At 40.8% G+C, this 17051-nt stretch overlaps 1 protein-coding gene across 1 annotated transcript in view; it reads right to left on the minus strand.

Moving 5' to 3' along the window:
- LOC126214886 (DNA (cytosine-5)-methyltransferase 1-like) overlaps positions 1-17051 on the minus strand; it is a 116989-nt gene that overhangs the window by 36241 nt on the left and 63697 nt on the right. Inside the window, exons 10-11 of the mRNA XM_049941531.1 lie at positions 5975-6106; positions 5695-5897 (exon numbers count right to left, since the gene is read on the minus strand). Of these exons, the coding sequence (XP_049797488.1) occupies positions 5695-5897; positions 5975-6106 (335 nt within the window). The remainder of the gene's footprint in view (positions 1-5694; positions 5898-5974; positions 6107-17051) is intronic.

The raw sequence follows: 17051 nt of genomic DNA on the forward strand, positions 1-17051 counted from the left end.
CTCACATTTTCTTGCAGGCATTGCAACATATCCCAATAGTACCATTGACCAGCACTTTGTCCCTGTGGCATGAAATCATGATGAACTAATCCTTCAAAGTCAATGAAAAGTATCAGCATGGCTTTAACATTTGACCTGACCTGGCAAGCATTTTTTGGTCTTGAAGAACCATTCCTGACCCATTGTTAAGACTGAATGTTGGTCGTGGTCCATAGACTCACATCTCATCACCAGTTATGACTCTCTTAAAGAACATCTCGTTCTCATTAGCATGATCCAAAAACTCTTCACAGATTGCAAGGCGAAGGTATTTCTGGTCTGGGCTTATGAGCTGTGGGACGAATTTGGGGGCAACACAGTGCATTCCAAGATGCTGTGTCAAGATTTCATGATATGATCCAACTGAAATGTTACATTATTCTGCAATCTCTCAGACAGTCAGTCTTTGATTGGCATGCACAATTCCTTTGACGTTCCTGTCACGAGTGTCATCAGTAGACATCGAAGGGCATCCTAAACAAGGGTCATCTTTAACTTCTGTCTGGCCATTTGTAGCACCAAGTATGGCTAAAGCACTCATCACTGTAGGCCTCCTGCATCATTTGGTGTGTCTCTGTAAAGGTTTTCTTGAGTTTCACATAAAATTTAATGCAAATGCATTGCTTCTCTAACTCTGCCATCTTGAAATTCACAAACTGTATGACACAACATTCTACTCAATACAGCACTGAACAATAACTAATAGACATACAACAATGAAACTTCTGGCAGTTACACATTAAACACAGGTGTGCAGGGATGCCAAATGCATTTCACTCCAACACATCATTGGCCCAAAATTACAAATTTTCCAGAATTTTTTGAACAGACCTTATTTGCTGCACCATTTTCAGTTCTAAAACAGTTTTTGGTTATTAAGTGACCTCGGCGTGCATGCAGTTCAAACCTTATCAAAAGGGCAGTGTATTGCATGAAAATTGTGAAACTATTATCACATTTACCCATTTTTTGCCACATTCCTCACTCAAAAAACACAGTGTCATCTAATCTCAGACGGAACTGTTTACATTGTTTCATTCAACAATAGTATACATCCAGATAGGGGTCAGTGCCATACTAATGTACCTGTGTCACCTCTCATCATAAGGTATGATGGGGGCAAAAGACGGTGTGTCAACAGCTGGTTCTACGTCGTCAGTGTGAAAACAAGAGGAAGAATACATCTTTGGAAGAGAGATGAAGGAATACTGTCACATCAGTGTAGATGCTACATGCTAAGTGGTTACAATTAAAGTGCTGGCACACACAGAAGTCCAGTGTGGGCTGTAATTGTTCTATGATAGCAGAACTAGTTAGATATTCTAATGCATTATAGCAGAACAGATTTCTGTTGGAAAAAACTTAGTTCAAATTTTGACCAGCACGTGCAGACCTGGTGGTTGGAATGCGAGAAAGACATATCAAAATGTTTCCATATGTGATGATTAGGAATGGTATTTGGGCAGGAAAAGTTAAACAAGTTAGAAAGGCGTAATGTTGACTTTATTATTCACTGCTGCTTACACAGTTTCTTCAGTATGAGCATCAGAGACATCAAAAAGGTGCTGTACAGTGCCAGATTTGCACCTGGTGGCCAAATTGGAATTAATTTTTCTCCAGCGTAAGTCAGTTCCATATTAACACTTTGGCATATCTACCAAGTTTCACTGCTGTATGATAATTACAGCACACAGGAGCTACATGAGTAACTGCACTTTAATTATAGTCAACCAGTAATTACTCAGAAAAAAACAGATGGGTTCTCAGGTCTCACTATAACAATCACATCAAAAATTGCAACATATTCAGAAGAAACAGCAAAATAATAGGTGCGGAAGATGTGTGTGAAATCTCCACCAGCAATACAAATTTATTCACAGCGATATAAAAAAATACATCAATTTACAATGCTTACAGTCTAAAATGACCATCAGTTGAAAATGACATCATGCAGGTGGCTGCCATTTTCCTTCAGATACATTTCAGCCTTTTATGGAAATTTGACATCACATCTTGCAGGACTGACACTAGAATTTGATTAACTTCCTTCCGAATAAGATCCTTCACTCCTGGATGGTGTGTGTGAGTCACATCAGAAGATCTGAGATTTCTAATGAACCCACAGAAAGTAATCACATGTCAGAGGCAAGGAAATGTCTCCTTCTCGAAGATGAGATGAGAAGGAAAGATGTTCTGTACTACATTAATGGAATGTTGCGAGGTACGGTTTGCAGCCCCATCTCATTGGAAGAATGCATTCACAGTTACAGGAAGGTCGGTGAACTGTCACACATGGAAATGGTTTGACTTGCGAACACAATGTTCTGCATAACGCCGAGCAAGGTGGCGCAGTGGTTAAACACTGGACTCGCATTCGGGAGGACGACGGTTCAATCCCGCGTCCGGCCATCCCGATGTAGGTTTTCCGTGATTTCCCTAAATCGCTCCAGGCAAATGCCGGGATGGTTCCTTTCAAAGGGCACGGCCGACTTCCTTCCCTAATCCGACGAGACCGATGACCTCGCTGTCTGGTCTTCTTCCCCAAAACAACCCGACCTCCTCTGCATAACAGCATTGCCGCAGTTGTCTTCAAATAAATAAGGCTCTGTGATGTGGAATGATGATATGCCACACCTCATTATCACTTTCTAACTTTAATGAAATACAATGTTGAATCAAATATAATTCAATTTTTGTTCCTAAGCATCAACAATTCACAGGGCCAGTCTCATGCTTCTAGTATTGTTTGGTGGGACTGTTAGGAGTGGGGAGAGCCAGCCGTTACATACTCCCAACAGCTTCATCAGTAACACTCATGATGGCAGAGCAACAGGTGCAACCCTCGACTGTGCAGCACATAGCTATAAAATTTCTTGTTCATGAAGGAGTTCAAGTCCTCAAAATTTTCCAGAGACTGACTGCATAGTTTGGTGACCACACATTGTCAAATACATGTGTGTTTGCCTGGCATAAAGAGTTCAGGTAAGGATGAGAAGATGTGGAAAATCAGCAATACGATCACTGTCCTTGGACCAGCATTAGAGAGGAAAACATTTGTGCAGTTTGAGACAGCCTTCAAGGTGATCGATGGATGGGAGAATCATAAATTACAGAACAGGTCAGGATAAGCTACAGGAGCTGTCAAGTGATCATCACAAATGATCTACAGTTCCATGAAGTGTGATCCGAATGGGTTTCTCACTTTTTGACCAAATATAAGAAGTTGAGATATTTGAAGGTCTGTCAGAGACTTTACAGCAAGGTTTGTGAAAAAAGGCAATGCATTTTTGAGTTAAATTATCACCTGTGATGAAATGTGGGTCCTCCACTACACTCACAAATTTAAAAGAGGCAGCAAGGTATGGGAGAGGGAGGGGGAGAACTCCAGTGTAAGCCAAGACTTGACTGTCAGTTGGTAAGAATCTTTCAACTGTGTGTGTGTTCTCCCCGCCACCCCCTTCCAGCCAGGACTCATTGATATTTTACATGAGCAATTCGTAAATAAAAAAAATAAAAAAAATTGTAAATCTATGGTAAGATCTTATGGGACCAAACTCAAACCTCGATGGGGGGAGCCACGCGGCCCATGACAGGACGCCTCAGACAGCACAGCTACCCCACATGGCAATGCACTACTGCATGCTGTTGAAGAAGTTGAGGAATGGATATCGACATAAAAGACGAGATGAACCAATTCAACAGGTCATCCTCCTCCATGACAATGCCTCATACTGCAGCTCTAACGGTCTTCAAACTACAGGAAATGCATTAGACTCAACTCCATCATCCCCCTTACAGTCTGCATCTATCATACTGTGATTTCTGTTTGTCTGTACCACTTAAAGAAGCTCTAGGAGGGCACCAATTTCAAGATGATGAGGGCACAGTGGAATCCACTGCACAGATGGCTCCTGATGCAACCAGCTTCATTCTACAGTGCTGTGATAGAAAAACCCTTCCTTCTCATTGGAAAAAATTTATTTATATTGGGAGAAACTGTGTGGAAAAATAAACTGTGACTGCTTTTTGTTTTTCAATAACTGAATTTTTAAAAATAAAATCCCATTTATACTTGATTCACGTTCGTATTTCAGGTTTTTCCCATGGACAGTATCTAATGGTTTGCTTGTTAACAAATCATGACAAAACTGGCCTCTTGACTTATGAGCAAATTGTCGCAAAGACCTGGATTGTCACTCATGAGTTCCAACCGTTCACAGCAAACGTATAGTCTCGTTGGGAGGTCCTCCATATTCAGTTTTTGCACTATCCAAATTTTGTACGACGGTTCAATCCCGTCTCCAGCCATCCCGATTTAGGTTTTCTGTGATTTCCCTAAATCGTTTCAGGCAAATGCCGGGATGGTCCCTTTGAAAGGGCACGGCCGATTTCCTTCCCAATCCTTCCCTAACCCGAGCTTGCGCTCTGTCTCTAATGACACCGTTGTCGACGGGACGTTAAACACTAACCACCACCACCACAAAATTTTGTATGGGTTTTATTACAGTTCCTTGTGCAATATTTGCCTTACATTGCAATCTTATACATCAAGTTCCAGTGCACGCTTGCATGCATAATGCGTGGGACTTCGGCTGAAGACTTCTTCCACACTCTGGCTTCCCCATGTGTTTTGTACTTCCGTCCTTCCTTTGCACCAAGTCACGTGCTTCCTCACAGTTCTGTACCCATATTTTCATAACGTGCCAACAGGACTGGAGCACTATATGTGATCTTGTGATAAGCATGAAATACACACAGTGTGGCCACATAGCTCTTATTGGTTTTCTAAAATGTCTTCATTGCAACAGTCCACAATGCCATCTTAACTGAACATTGATACTGGGGTCAGTAGCAAAAGTTTGTTGTCCCAGTTTCTGATTCCTAATGTAATGTATTTCCAGGGTTGCCAAATTGCCCATTTCACTCTTGCACCTGTTAATTGTGGCAGCCAAGATTCTTCATTGATGTCCATTTCACTTTCAGTAATTTCAGCTGTGAACTGTGCTGTTGGCATGATAATGATTAAGAACAGTGATACCACAGATAGCTAGCTTAGAAAGTAATCAAAAAAAGGAGGTGAAACAAAAATTAGTGTAAACCATTTCTTTGTGTTTATTTTATTTCTCCTTCCATTATAAAAATATAGACTATCAATAAATTGCATAAGTTTAGAACAGGTAAAATTTTAACTTGTTTAAGCAGATTATTTCTAAATCAGTAAAACAGTATGTAATTCTGATTAATCAGAAGATGTTGAAAATAAATTTTTCATAAGGAGCCTCTTGAAAAAGGGGGTTGTTTTATATTCAGGGTCTTCTTACATTTGGTTAATACAGCATTCTAAATACAAATAGCTTACATTGTAGCCCATTCAGTAACTATATGTATTTTCTTCTATTTACAAAGGTGAAATTGGAGTCCTAGCAGATTTCATACCCTTCATTTTCTGAAGTATACTTTCTAATAGATATTTTATAGGAATGAATGTTAACACCAAAATATTGTCTGTGTACACTTACAGTAAATTCTAAATGCAAACTGTTTTCTTAATTACAAAATAAAGGTTAATAATTCAGTTTATTTACATGGGGAACTACTGTACTTAAGTAAATTATGAGAATGTAACTACTCCTGCTATTGGGTGAGTATACTGACCTCTTTCTGCTCTGTGGCACACCAAAATTCCCTGCCTGAAGTACTGTGAATGTACACTGGTAACCAATCTCCAGCAAGGCTCTAAGAGTCAAATTTAAAACCACACTCTGCTTAAATGCTACAAAATTGCGAACATTCTCCATGATAACAAATCTTGGCCGGTAATAATCACAGTATGACAGGAAAGATGCAACCAGAGAATTCTGAAATGAAAAGTTGCTATGTGATTTTTGGTAACAGATTTCGTGTACTTTACATAATACACTTTATATATACAAACCTGGAAACGTGAGTATAGCTTTTCGCTAAACCTATTCATTCCACTGAAACCTTGGCATGGTGGTCCTCCACATATCAGGTCAACTTCTCCTTTTTGTGGGAGCTGCTGACGTTTACTATTTTCTATGCCTCCCTGAAATGAACAATACTATAAACATTTCTTTGTACCTTAGTGAAATGATATCCTCTGTCTCTGACATGACAGTGTAATTCATGCCTGCGTCCAGTGGGAAGTCTACCAAGAAGATTTCTTCTCCGTAGATGAATTTCTTGTCTGGTTACACTAAATATTGGGTTAGTGCTTAAAAGCATTTTTCCATTTAACAAACATAACAGATACACATAACAGACACTGTAGTCACCAATAATATATTCTCCTTCACTATTTATAACAGTCAGCCAGTGTTGGGGTAACTTTTCAATTCAATGGCTGTTAAAATGAAATCACATGGTTCTAAGATGAGGCCATGATTGGAGGTCATTTTCATCCATGTATGAGCTTCCATGAAGGTTTTTCAATAAATAGTGGGAAAGGTTAAGCTCTGAAGGTACAAGATCAAATGAATAAGGTGGGTGCAGAGTGACTTCCCAAAAACTGCTCTATACTGTTTTTTATCAGTCTAGCTGAATGCAGCAGGGCGTTATTGTGGAGTAGCATCACTTCGTGCAGTCTCCCTGGTCATAGTTCCTTCATTGTGTCTGCAAGATGTCTCAGTTGTTAACAATAAATGTCAGCATCAATGGTTATGCCTTGGGGAAGCAATTAGTAGTGCAACACATCATCACTGTTCCATAAGATGCATAACATTATCTTTTGTGGATGCTGGCTAGTCGTCGTACAGGGAATGAAAGTGAAATTTGTACATAGTATTTGTACATGGATCATTGTGGATTAATGTGTTTAAATGATCATTATTTCCTGAATGTGGAGGGCCACAAACAGAAAAATATGGCAGAAATTTTCCGATTTCTCCATTTAGCACTCCATTTTCTAGCATCTGTAGCTCCACTCACCATCTCCAAATTTCAAAATGACAATATGAAAACTCAAATAGCAACAGATAACTACAAATAAAAAATGACAGTTGATAAATAAGCCCATAGTGACTGGAATATCAAGAGCAAAATAAAAATGCTATAAAATTATGTACCAATCTAATACAATTGTGTGTTTCTGTGTGTTTTTTTTTTTTTTTTGGGGGGGGGGGGTGTTTCTGCACTGGGATTGGATAAATATGTCTATGTAACAATAGGTAGCCAGAGAGCCATTTAAGGGATAGAACTCACAAAAAAGTTACATATCACAACAAATTATTATTATTATGTGTATGACGAACTAACTGCCAAACATAAATAGAATTATTTTGGAGATTTCATAAACAGATTTCTTTAATTTGGCCTGACATGTACTCATATATAGATTATTTGGGATGAAAGTATAAGTAAAAATGATGTGTATACTTCGCCCACAAATTTCATTCCTTATGGGAAGTCTTATGAATAACAATGGTGAATACTACATGTCAATAATTGAACTAGCCCAAATATGGCTATGTAGACTGTGTTTCTTATGTATTCAGAATGTAACAAATGTTTTTGCAGAATGTATAAACTCTTGCAAATTTCACATACATTCACCTCATGCAGAAATAAACCTTCGGCACTCTTATGGCTAGGTCACAGATTGCACTTGGTGAAGCAATCAACTACCAACAGACTCTCAATTAATAACAAATTTAACTGGTCCTTGGATCTTTAATATTACGTTATTAAATAAACTTTTGTGGAGATGCTGAGTTGCAGATAGGCACAACAAAAAGACTGTCAGAAAGTGAGCTTTTGGCCAACAAGTCCTTTGTCAAAAATAGACAAAACACACACACACACACACACACAGTTATACAAATGCAACTCACACACACATGACAGCAGTCTCTGGGCAGCTGGAGCCAGTCTCTGGCTTTTCATCAGTCTTTTTGTTGTGTCTATCTGTGACTCAGTATCTCCATGACATGGTGAGTAGCAACTATCATTTTGAAATGGATTTTCCTTTGTTTCATTTTAAATAAACTTTTGGCTATCTCAGAACTTCACTGGTTTCTGAAAACAACATTGACATGTTAAAATGAAAAGAATTTAATGGACAGTTAGGACATATAAATTAATTGAAAATTCAGAATGAAATGCAAATCTCTACATCAGAACATACCACTACTTCTGAATTAAAACACACACACACACACACACACACACACACAGAGAGAGAGAGAGAGAGAGAGAGAGAGAGAGAGAGAGAGAGGGGGGGGGGGAGGGAGAGAGAGAGAGAGAGAGAGAGAGAGAGAGAGATGTGGAGTGTCTAAGAAGTTACAAACAAATGTTCTTTATTGCCCTTCAAAATAGTCGCCACCCGCTACACACACTTCTGACAACGTTCGTACAGCTTCTGGAAACTATCAGCAAAGGCCTCCTGGGGAATCGATCACAGAACAGCTGTCACATGATCTTTGATGGCATTCATGTCTGCACAACATTCACCTTTCATGGCCACCTTCAAGCAGAAAAACAGGAAGAAGTCCACAGAAGCCAGATCAGGGCAGTACGGAACTGGCACACACAGGTTGTGCAGTGTGCAGGGGCATTGCCATGGAGCAGCATCCATTTTACAGTCCTGTGCCACCCTGGCCAAACCCACCAGATACACTGTAGCAAGTGGCTCAAAACAGACTGTTTAAACTAGCATTAATTGTTTCACCTGCAGGAACAAAATCCTTGTGGATGATGTCATTGTTGTCGAAGGAGGCTATCGACAATGTTTCCACCTCAGATTCTTTCAGCAGGCTTTTTTTTTGGTCATTCGGAAGACAGTGAATAACATGACATCGATTGTTGTTTTGATCCCGAATCAAACTGGTAGCACCAGGTCTCACCTCCTGTGACAATGGTGTTCTGAAGCAATGGATTTTGGGCACACATGGAAATTAAATCACCAGACATTTCCATTTGTTTTGCTTTCTGCTCATCTGTGAGCTTGTGCAGCACAAATCGGGAGCAGATCTCCCACTTACCCAAATCATCATGGATGATGGTGTGCACGGTGTCCTTGCTAATGCCCAATTCCTCCACAATCAATCTGAGAGTCTGTCACTGATCTTGTGCCAGCATTTGTCGCACTTTCCCAGTCTTTTCTGGGATGGGCAACCTAAATGTCTCTCATCCTCAGTTGTATTTAAACCATTCATAAACACATTTTCCGCTGACAGATTTCCTTCCCAACATCAGCACTAACATTCCATGTGTCTCCATTGCAGTCTTCCACAATTTGTAACAGTACTTGATGTTTACTTGTTGCCCCATTGCACTGTGACACTTCCTCTCACACTGACTACGTGCAACTGGTTGCAGTCGTTTTACACAGCCAGTCACATACAGTGCATGCAGTGTATCAATTCTCTTCAAGTCTCTGAAGACCCATGCGCGTGCACATACACACATGCAATAAGTTACCGTTCAGATATGACACCATTCACTGAACTTTTTAGACACACCACATACTTCAACTCTGTCAGCAATAAAATCTTGTTGATAATCTGGCAGTCTATATTCATGTACTCAGATTTTTGGAGGTAACGCTGTTACCTATAATGTAGTATTATCTGTAAAACACAAAATAATTATTCAAGCAGATCTTTATAACATTTCAAAACAGTGCAAAGTTTGACAACTTGCTTCAAATGTTCAAAAATGTAAAAATTTTGCACTTCACAAACTGCAGAAATATACACTCCTGGAAATGGAAAAAAGAACACATTGACACCGGTGTGTCAGACCCACCATACTTGCTCCGGACACTGCGAGAGGGCTGTACAAGCAATGATCACACGCACGGCACAGCGGACACACCAGGAACCGCGGTGTTGGCCGTCGAATGGTGCTAGCTGCGCAGCATTTGTGCACCGCCGCCGTCAGTGTCAGCCAGTTTGCCATGGCATACGGAGCTCCATCGCAGTCTTTAACACTGGTAGCATGCCGCGACAGCGTGGACGTGAACCGTATGTGCAGTTGACGGACTTTGAGCGAGGGCGTATAGTGGGCATGCGGGAGGCCGGGTGGACGTACCGCCGAATTGCTCAACACGTGGGGCGTGAGGTCTCCACAGTACATCGATGTTGTCGCCAGTGGTCGGCGGAAGGTGCACGTGCCCGTCGACCTGGGACCGGACCGCAGTGACGCATGGATGCACGCCAAGACCGTAGGATCCTACGCAGTGCCGTAGGGGACCGCACCACCACTTCCCAGCAAATTAGGGACACTGTTGCTCCTGGGGTATCGGCGAGGACCATTCGCAACCGTCTCCATGAAGCTGGGCTACGGTCCCGCACACCGTTAGGCCGTCTTCCGCTCACGCCCCAACATCGTGCAGCCCGCCTCCAGTGGTGTCGCGACAGGCGTGAATGGAGGGACGAATGGAGACGTGTCGTCTTCAGCGATGAGAGTCGCTTCTGCCTTGGTGCCAATGATGGTCGTATGCGTGTTTGGCGCCGTGCAGGTGAGCGCCACAATCAGGACTGCATACGACCGAGGCACACAGGGCCAACACCCGGCATCATGGTGTGGGGAGCGATCTCCTACACTGGCCGTACACCACTGGTGATCGTCGAGGGGACACTGAATAGTGCACGGTACATCCAAACCGTCATCGAACCCATCGTTCTACCATTCCTAGACCGGCAAGGGAACTTGCTGTTCCAACAGGACAATGCACGTCCGCATGTATCCCGTGCCACCCAACGTGCTCTAGAAGGTGTACGTCAACTACCCTGGCCAGCAAGATCTCCGGATCTGTCCCCCATTGAGCATGTTTGGGACTGGATGAAGTGTCGTCTCACGCGGTCTGCACGTCCAGCACGAACGCTGGTCCAACTGAGGCGCCAGGTGGAAATGGCATGGCAAGCCGTTCCACAGGACTACATCCAGCATCTCTACGATGGTCTCCATGGGAGAATAGCAGCCTGCATTGCTGCGAAAGGTGGATATACACTGTACTAGTGCCGACATTGTGCATGCTCTGTTGCCTGTGTCTATGTGCCTGTGGTTCTGTCAGTGTGATCATGTGATGTATCTGACCCCAGGAATGTGTCAATAAAGTTTCCCCTTCCTGGGACAATGAATTCACGGTGTTCTTATTTCAATTTCCAGGAGTGTAGTATGACTATAATACTTATGATATGAAAGCAATAGATTGCTACTCACCAGAAAGATAAGACACTGAATTGCAGACAGGCATGATGAAAAGACTGTTAGAAATGAGATTTTGGCCAAAGCCTTCTTTAGAAAAGATAAATACACACACACAGTCACACAAGCAGGAACAGCACATATAGAGGTGACTACTACCTCTAGCCACTCTACCCAGATTGTCTGATTAGATTAGAATGTGACTATGTCATCAACAATAAAATACAGGGTGAAATCATTATCTATTTACTTATTTTATCACTATGACTGAAGAGATCAATAATGCAAGCAGGCCCTTTTCTTTTGCAATGAGACAACGGGGTGTACTACCAGCATTCATAGCCAAATTATTTCACATTGTTACAAATACTTTGTGTGCTAGCCTACATACCATAGACCATCAAATTACTGACTACTAACAAGGGAACCTCCCCATCGCACCCCCCTCAGATTTAGTTATAAGTTGGCACAGTGGATAGGCCTTGAAAAACTGAACACAGATCAATCGAGAAAACAGGAAGAAGTTGTGTGGAACTATGAAAAAATAAACAAAATATACAAACTGAGTAGTCCATGCGCAAGATAGGCAACATGAAGGAAAATATGAGCTTCGGAGCGCCGTGGTCCCGTGGTTAGCGTGAGCAGCTGCGGAACGAGAAGCCCTTGGTTCAAGTCGTCCTTCGAGTGAAAAGTTTAATTTTCTTTTTTCAGACAATTATCAAAGTTCAGGCACTCACACATAATCAACTTCACTCTCCAAAGTTCCAGGACATTTTCAGATTTGCTTGGACATATGCAGGATTTGACGGTCTACGCACGGAAAGATTTGAAAACGTTAAAAACATACGTTTTGACAGAGCACAGGGAAAACTGTGCGACTGTGAAACTGTTGCATTCATTTGCTGCAGTTTATGTGACAAACTCTTATGTTTTCATCACTTTTTTTGGAGTGATTATCACATCTACAAGAAAACCTAAATCGGGTAAGGCAAAAGAATCTTTTTACCCATTCGCCAAGTGTACAAGTTAGGTGGGTCGACAACATATTCCTGTCACGTGACGCACACGCCGTCACCAGTGTCGTATAGAATATATCAGAAATGTTTTCCTGTGGAGGAGTCGGTTGACCTATGACCTTGCGATCAAATGTTCTCGGTTCCCATTGGAGAGGCACGTCCTTTCGTCTACTAATCGCACGGTTTTGCGGTGCGGTCGCAAAACACAGACAGTAAACTTATTACAGTGAACAGAGACGTCAATGAATGAACGGAAAGATCATAACTTTGCGAAAATAAAGAAAGTAAAAATTTTCACTTGAGGGAAGACTTGAACCAAGGACCTCTCGTTCTGCAGCTGCTCACCCTAACCACAGGACCACAGCGCTACTAAGCCCACATCAGCCTTGATGTTGCATATCATACACATGGACTACTCAGTTTGTATATTTTGTTTATTTTTTTTTTCATAGTTCCACACAACTTCTTCCTGTTTTCTCGACTGATCTGTGTTCAGTTTTTCAAGGCCTATCCACTGTGCCAACTTGTAACTAAATCTGAGGGGGGTGCGATGGGGATGTTCCCTTGTAAGAGGTAGCCAGTATTCAGGCAAAACTGGCTCGGGACACGGTGGTGTAATGTTACCAACTGCCAGGCCTTGTACCTGTGTTCTGGATTACATTCCAGAGCCCTCTGCAGTGTCTCACAAAGTAAGAAAATAGAACACTGTTGATAGTGATCTGTGTGCTGACATAGGTTTCATACTCTCCCTTCACTCACCATCATACACAGCGAACATGACACACACACTATATGCACCCATTATAAATGCTTATACTCAGCAGATATGCTTTAGATGTAACTCACAAACATCACATGTAAAGGAGCCATTGTGCATGGAGGAAGCATGTCCATTGCAAACAGGCAGCTGAGTAATGCCTCCCAGATGTCCCAGACAAAAACACCATAAAACTGTTTCTTCATTTTCTCACTAGGCATCGGATGTTTATCTGAGTTTGGTAATATACTGTTACTGACACGTCTGTCAGTCTTACATGTCACTGAACATGTTGTATATCATCAAAATGTATCTATTATGTATGAGTGAAGCATAATGACTACATTTCAGCAAAAGGTTCAGTGTGTTGAATAGTTTATTCAGATCAAATCGGATACAGAGATTCAGAGGAATTTTCAAACATTATACAAAGTGTCAATCCTTGTGAATGTCAGTACGATGGTGGTACAGGAATTTTAGGTAGGCAGGAAGCATCGATGTGAAGCATCATACTGGCTGACAGAGAACAAGTGAAACCGACACAAAATGGAAATGATTGGCCTTTTGACATTAACACCAAAAATATGTTCAGAGGTCATCACATGAGCTGCAAAATCCCTAGGGTGACTGTGCATGAGGTCCTTCTGAAATGTTTACAGATGTATCCATACTGATAGCAACTGTTGCACCTACTGAAACAAGACAACAAGCCATAAAGTATGCAATTTGCTGTGGATGTTCTTCAATGTTTAGTGGAGGATGGAGATTTTTCAAACAATCCAGCATTTTCTTGTGAAGCAACATTCCACATGTGTGTTAAGGTAAACATATACAATGTTCATATTTGGGATACAACAATGTAACTGCCCAAAAGTAAATGTTTGGTGTTGTTTGAAGGTTCACTGCATTGTGGGACCTTTTTTTTTTCACAGAAAAAAATTAATTCTAACACTTATCCTGATATACTGGAGCTGTTTGCATTACAACAACTGCCTGGCCACCAAGATGTAGTCACTTTCCCACAAGATGGTGCACCGCCACACTGATCTTGGACTGTTCAAAATGTTCTAGACCGGTTGTTTCCAGGCCACTGGATTGGAAGGGATGGTCCAATTCCCTGGTATCCTAGGTTTCCTGGTATTGCACCGATAGACTTATTTCTATGGGAGTAGTCGAGGACAGAGTCTGGCAAACACATGTCAACTACATCAGTGATTTAAAGAACTAAATCACTGATGCAGGTGTAGGTAGAGCTCAAATACAGACTGGCTGTTGTGGATGCCACCAAACATGCACATGTTGAAATTGACTGAATGGCATAAAAACTCTGTGAGATAGTGTGCCCCAAAAGTCAAACACAGTGTTTGGATGCTACAGCACATTAAACTTGTACTGTATCTTTTCTTTTTTTGGAAACTGTTAATGATATAATTGTGAGCTGTACTAAAAATTATTCCATGAACAGTTTCCAACATGTCTTTGAAGACAAAGACCTATCAACTCAGCATGGTACAGATGTAAGAACCACAACAAAGGAAATTACTTTTTTTATATTATGAAGTTTATTTCTTTTTTATTTATTTATTTATTTGTTTGTTTGCTGTCCATATAGCAATCAGTTTTCGGATACTGTCATAAATTTTAGTTCATGTATACAAAGGCTAGTTGACATACATAAGTGCATACACTGATATAAATAGTGAAGGTCAGAAATCATCATTTTTTGTTGCAAAAACAAACTTATGCTATATACACAATTTTACAAATGGATATTACAACTTGAAATCTTCTGCCGAATAGCATCTTTTCTCTGTTAATAAATGCTCAAGTTTATACTTTAAAGTGATAAAATTAGCTTTCTTGAGGTCAGATGGAAGTTTGTTATAAAATACGGTTTCTATTGTATGTGGACTACAGTCTGTAGTCTTTTTTTACTTGCAATTCTGTGAAATTTTCCCTTCTCCATATATAGTACCTATGTACATTACTGTTTGTTACATTATAGTCTGGATTTTGTTTCACAAACATTAATTCTTGCAGGACGTACATAGAATAGATGGTTAATATTTTTCTTTTCCTGAAGAGTTCTCTACAAGGCTCTCTCCTGTTTACCTCAGCTACCACTCTTACTGCCTTTTTTGGTAGTCTGAAGAGCCTGTCTTCATAGACAGTTGATGCCCCACCCCATACCTCGATACCATACTAAAGATGTGGCTGTATCACTCAGAAGTATATTTTTCTCAAGCTATCATGGATAGGTTAAAGTTAGATATAGTGGGAATTAGTGTAGTTCGGTGGCAGGAGGAACAAGACTTTTGGTCAGGTGAGTACAGGGTTATAAATACAAAATTGAATAGGGGTAATGCAGGAGTAGGTTTAATAATGAATAAAAAAAATAGGAGTGCGTGTAAGCTACTACAAACAGCATAGTGAACGCATTATTGAGGCCAAGATAGACACGAAGCCCAGGCCTACTACAGTAGCACAAGTTTATATGCCAACTAGCTCTGCAGATGATGAAGAAATTGATGAAATGTATGATGAGATAAAAGAAATTATTCAGGTAGTGAAGGGAGACAAAAATTTAATAGTCATGGGTGACTGGAATTCGAGAGTAGGAAAAGGGAGAGAAGGAAACAAGTAGGTGGATATGGATTGGGGGAGAGAAATGAAAGAGGAAGCCGCCTGGTAGAATTTTGCACAGAGAATAACTTAATCATAGCTAACACTTGGTTCAAAAATCATGAAAGAAGGCTGTATACATGGAAGAACCCTGGAGATGCTAGGAGGTTTCAGATAGATTATATAATGCTAAGACAGAGATTTAGGAACCAGATTTTAAATTGTAAGATTTTCCAGAGGCAGATGTGGACTCTGACCACAATCTATTGGTTATGACCTGTTTTAACTGAAAAAACTGCAAAAAGGTGGGAATTTAAGGAGATGGGACCTGGATCAACTGAAAGAACCAGAGGTTGTACAGAGTTTCAGGGAGAGCATAAGGAAACAATTGACAGGAATGGGGGAAAGAAATACAGTAGAAGAAGAATAGGTAGCTTTGAGGAATGAAATAGTGAAGGCAGCAGAGGATCAAGTAGGTAAAAAGACGAGGGGTAGTAGAAATCCTTGGGTAACAGAAGAGATACTGAATTTAATTGATGAAAGGAGAAAATACAAAAATGCAGTAAGTGAAGCAGGCAAAAAAGAATACAAACGTCTCAAAAATGAGATCGACAGGAAGTGCAAAGTGGCTATGCAGGGATGGCTAGACGACAAATGTAAGGATGTAGAAGCTTATCTGACGAGGGGTAAGATAGATACTGCCTACAGGAAAATTAGAGAGGCCTTTGGAGAAGAGAGAACCACTTGCATGAATATCAAGAGCTCAGATGGAAACCCAATTCTAAGCAAAGAAGGGAAAGCAGAAAGGTGGAAGGAGTATATAGAGGGTCTATACAGGGGCAATGTTCTTGAGGGCAATATTATGGAAATGGAAGAGGAGGTAGATGAAGATGAAATGGGAGATATGATACTGCGTGAAGAGTTTGACAGAGCACTGAAAGACCTAAGTCAAAACAAGGCCCCGGTAGTAGACAACATTCCATTAGAACTACTGACGGCCTTGGGAGAGCCAGTCCTGACAAAACTCTACCATCTGGTGAGCAAGATGTATGAGACAGGCGAAATACCCTCAGACTTCAAGAAGAATATAATAATCCCAATCCCAAAGAAAGCAGGTGTTGACAGATGTGAAAATTACCGAACTATCAGTTTAATAAGTCACAGCTGCAAAATACTAATGCGAATTCTTTACAGAAGAATGGAAAAACTGGTAGAAGCTGACCTCGGGGAAGATCAGTTTGGATTCCGTAGAAATGTTAGAACATGTGATGCAATACTGACCCTACGACTTATCTTAGAAGAAAGATTAAGGAAAGGCAAACCTACATTTCTTGCATTTGTAGACTTAGAGAAAGCTTTTGACAACGTTGACTGGAATACTCTCTTTCAAATTCTGAAGGTGGCAGGGGTAAAATACAGGGAGTGAAAGGCTATTTACAATTTGTACA

The sequence above is a fragment of the Schistocerca nitens genome, chromosome 12 (assembly GCF_023898315.1).
Source record: "Schistocerca nitens isolate TAMUIC-IGC-003100 chromosome 12, iqSchNite1.1, whole genome shotgun sequence".
In the NCBI taxonomy this organism is placed as follows: domain Eukaryota; kingdom Metazoa; phylum Arthropoda; class Insecta; order Orthoptera; family Acrididae; genus Schistocerca; species Schistocerca nitens.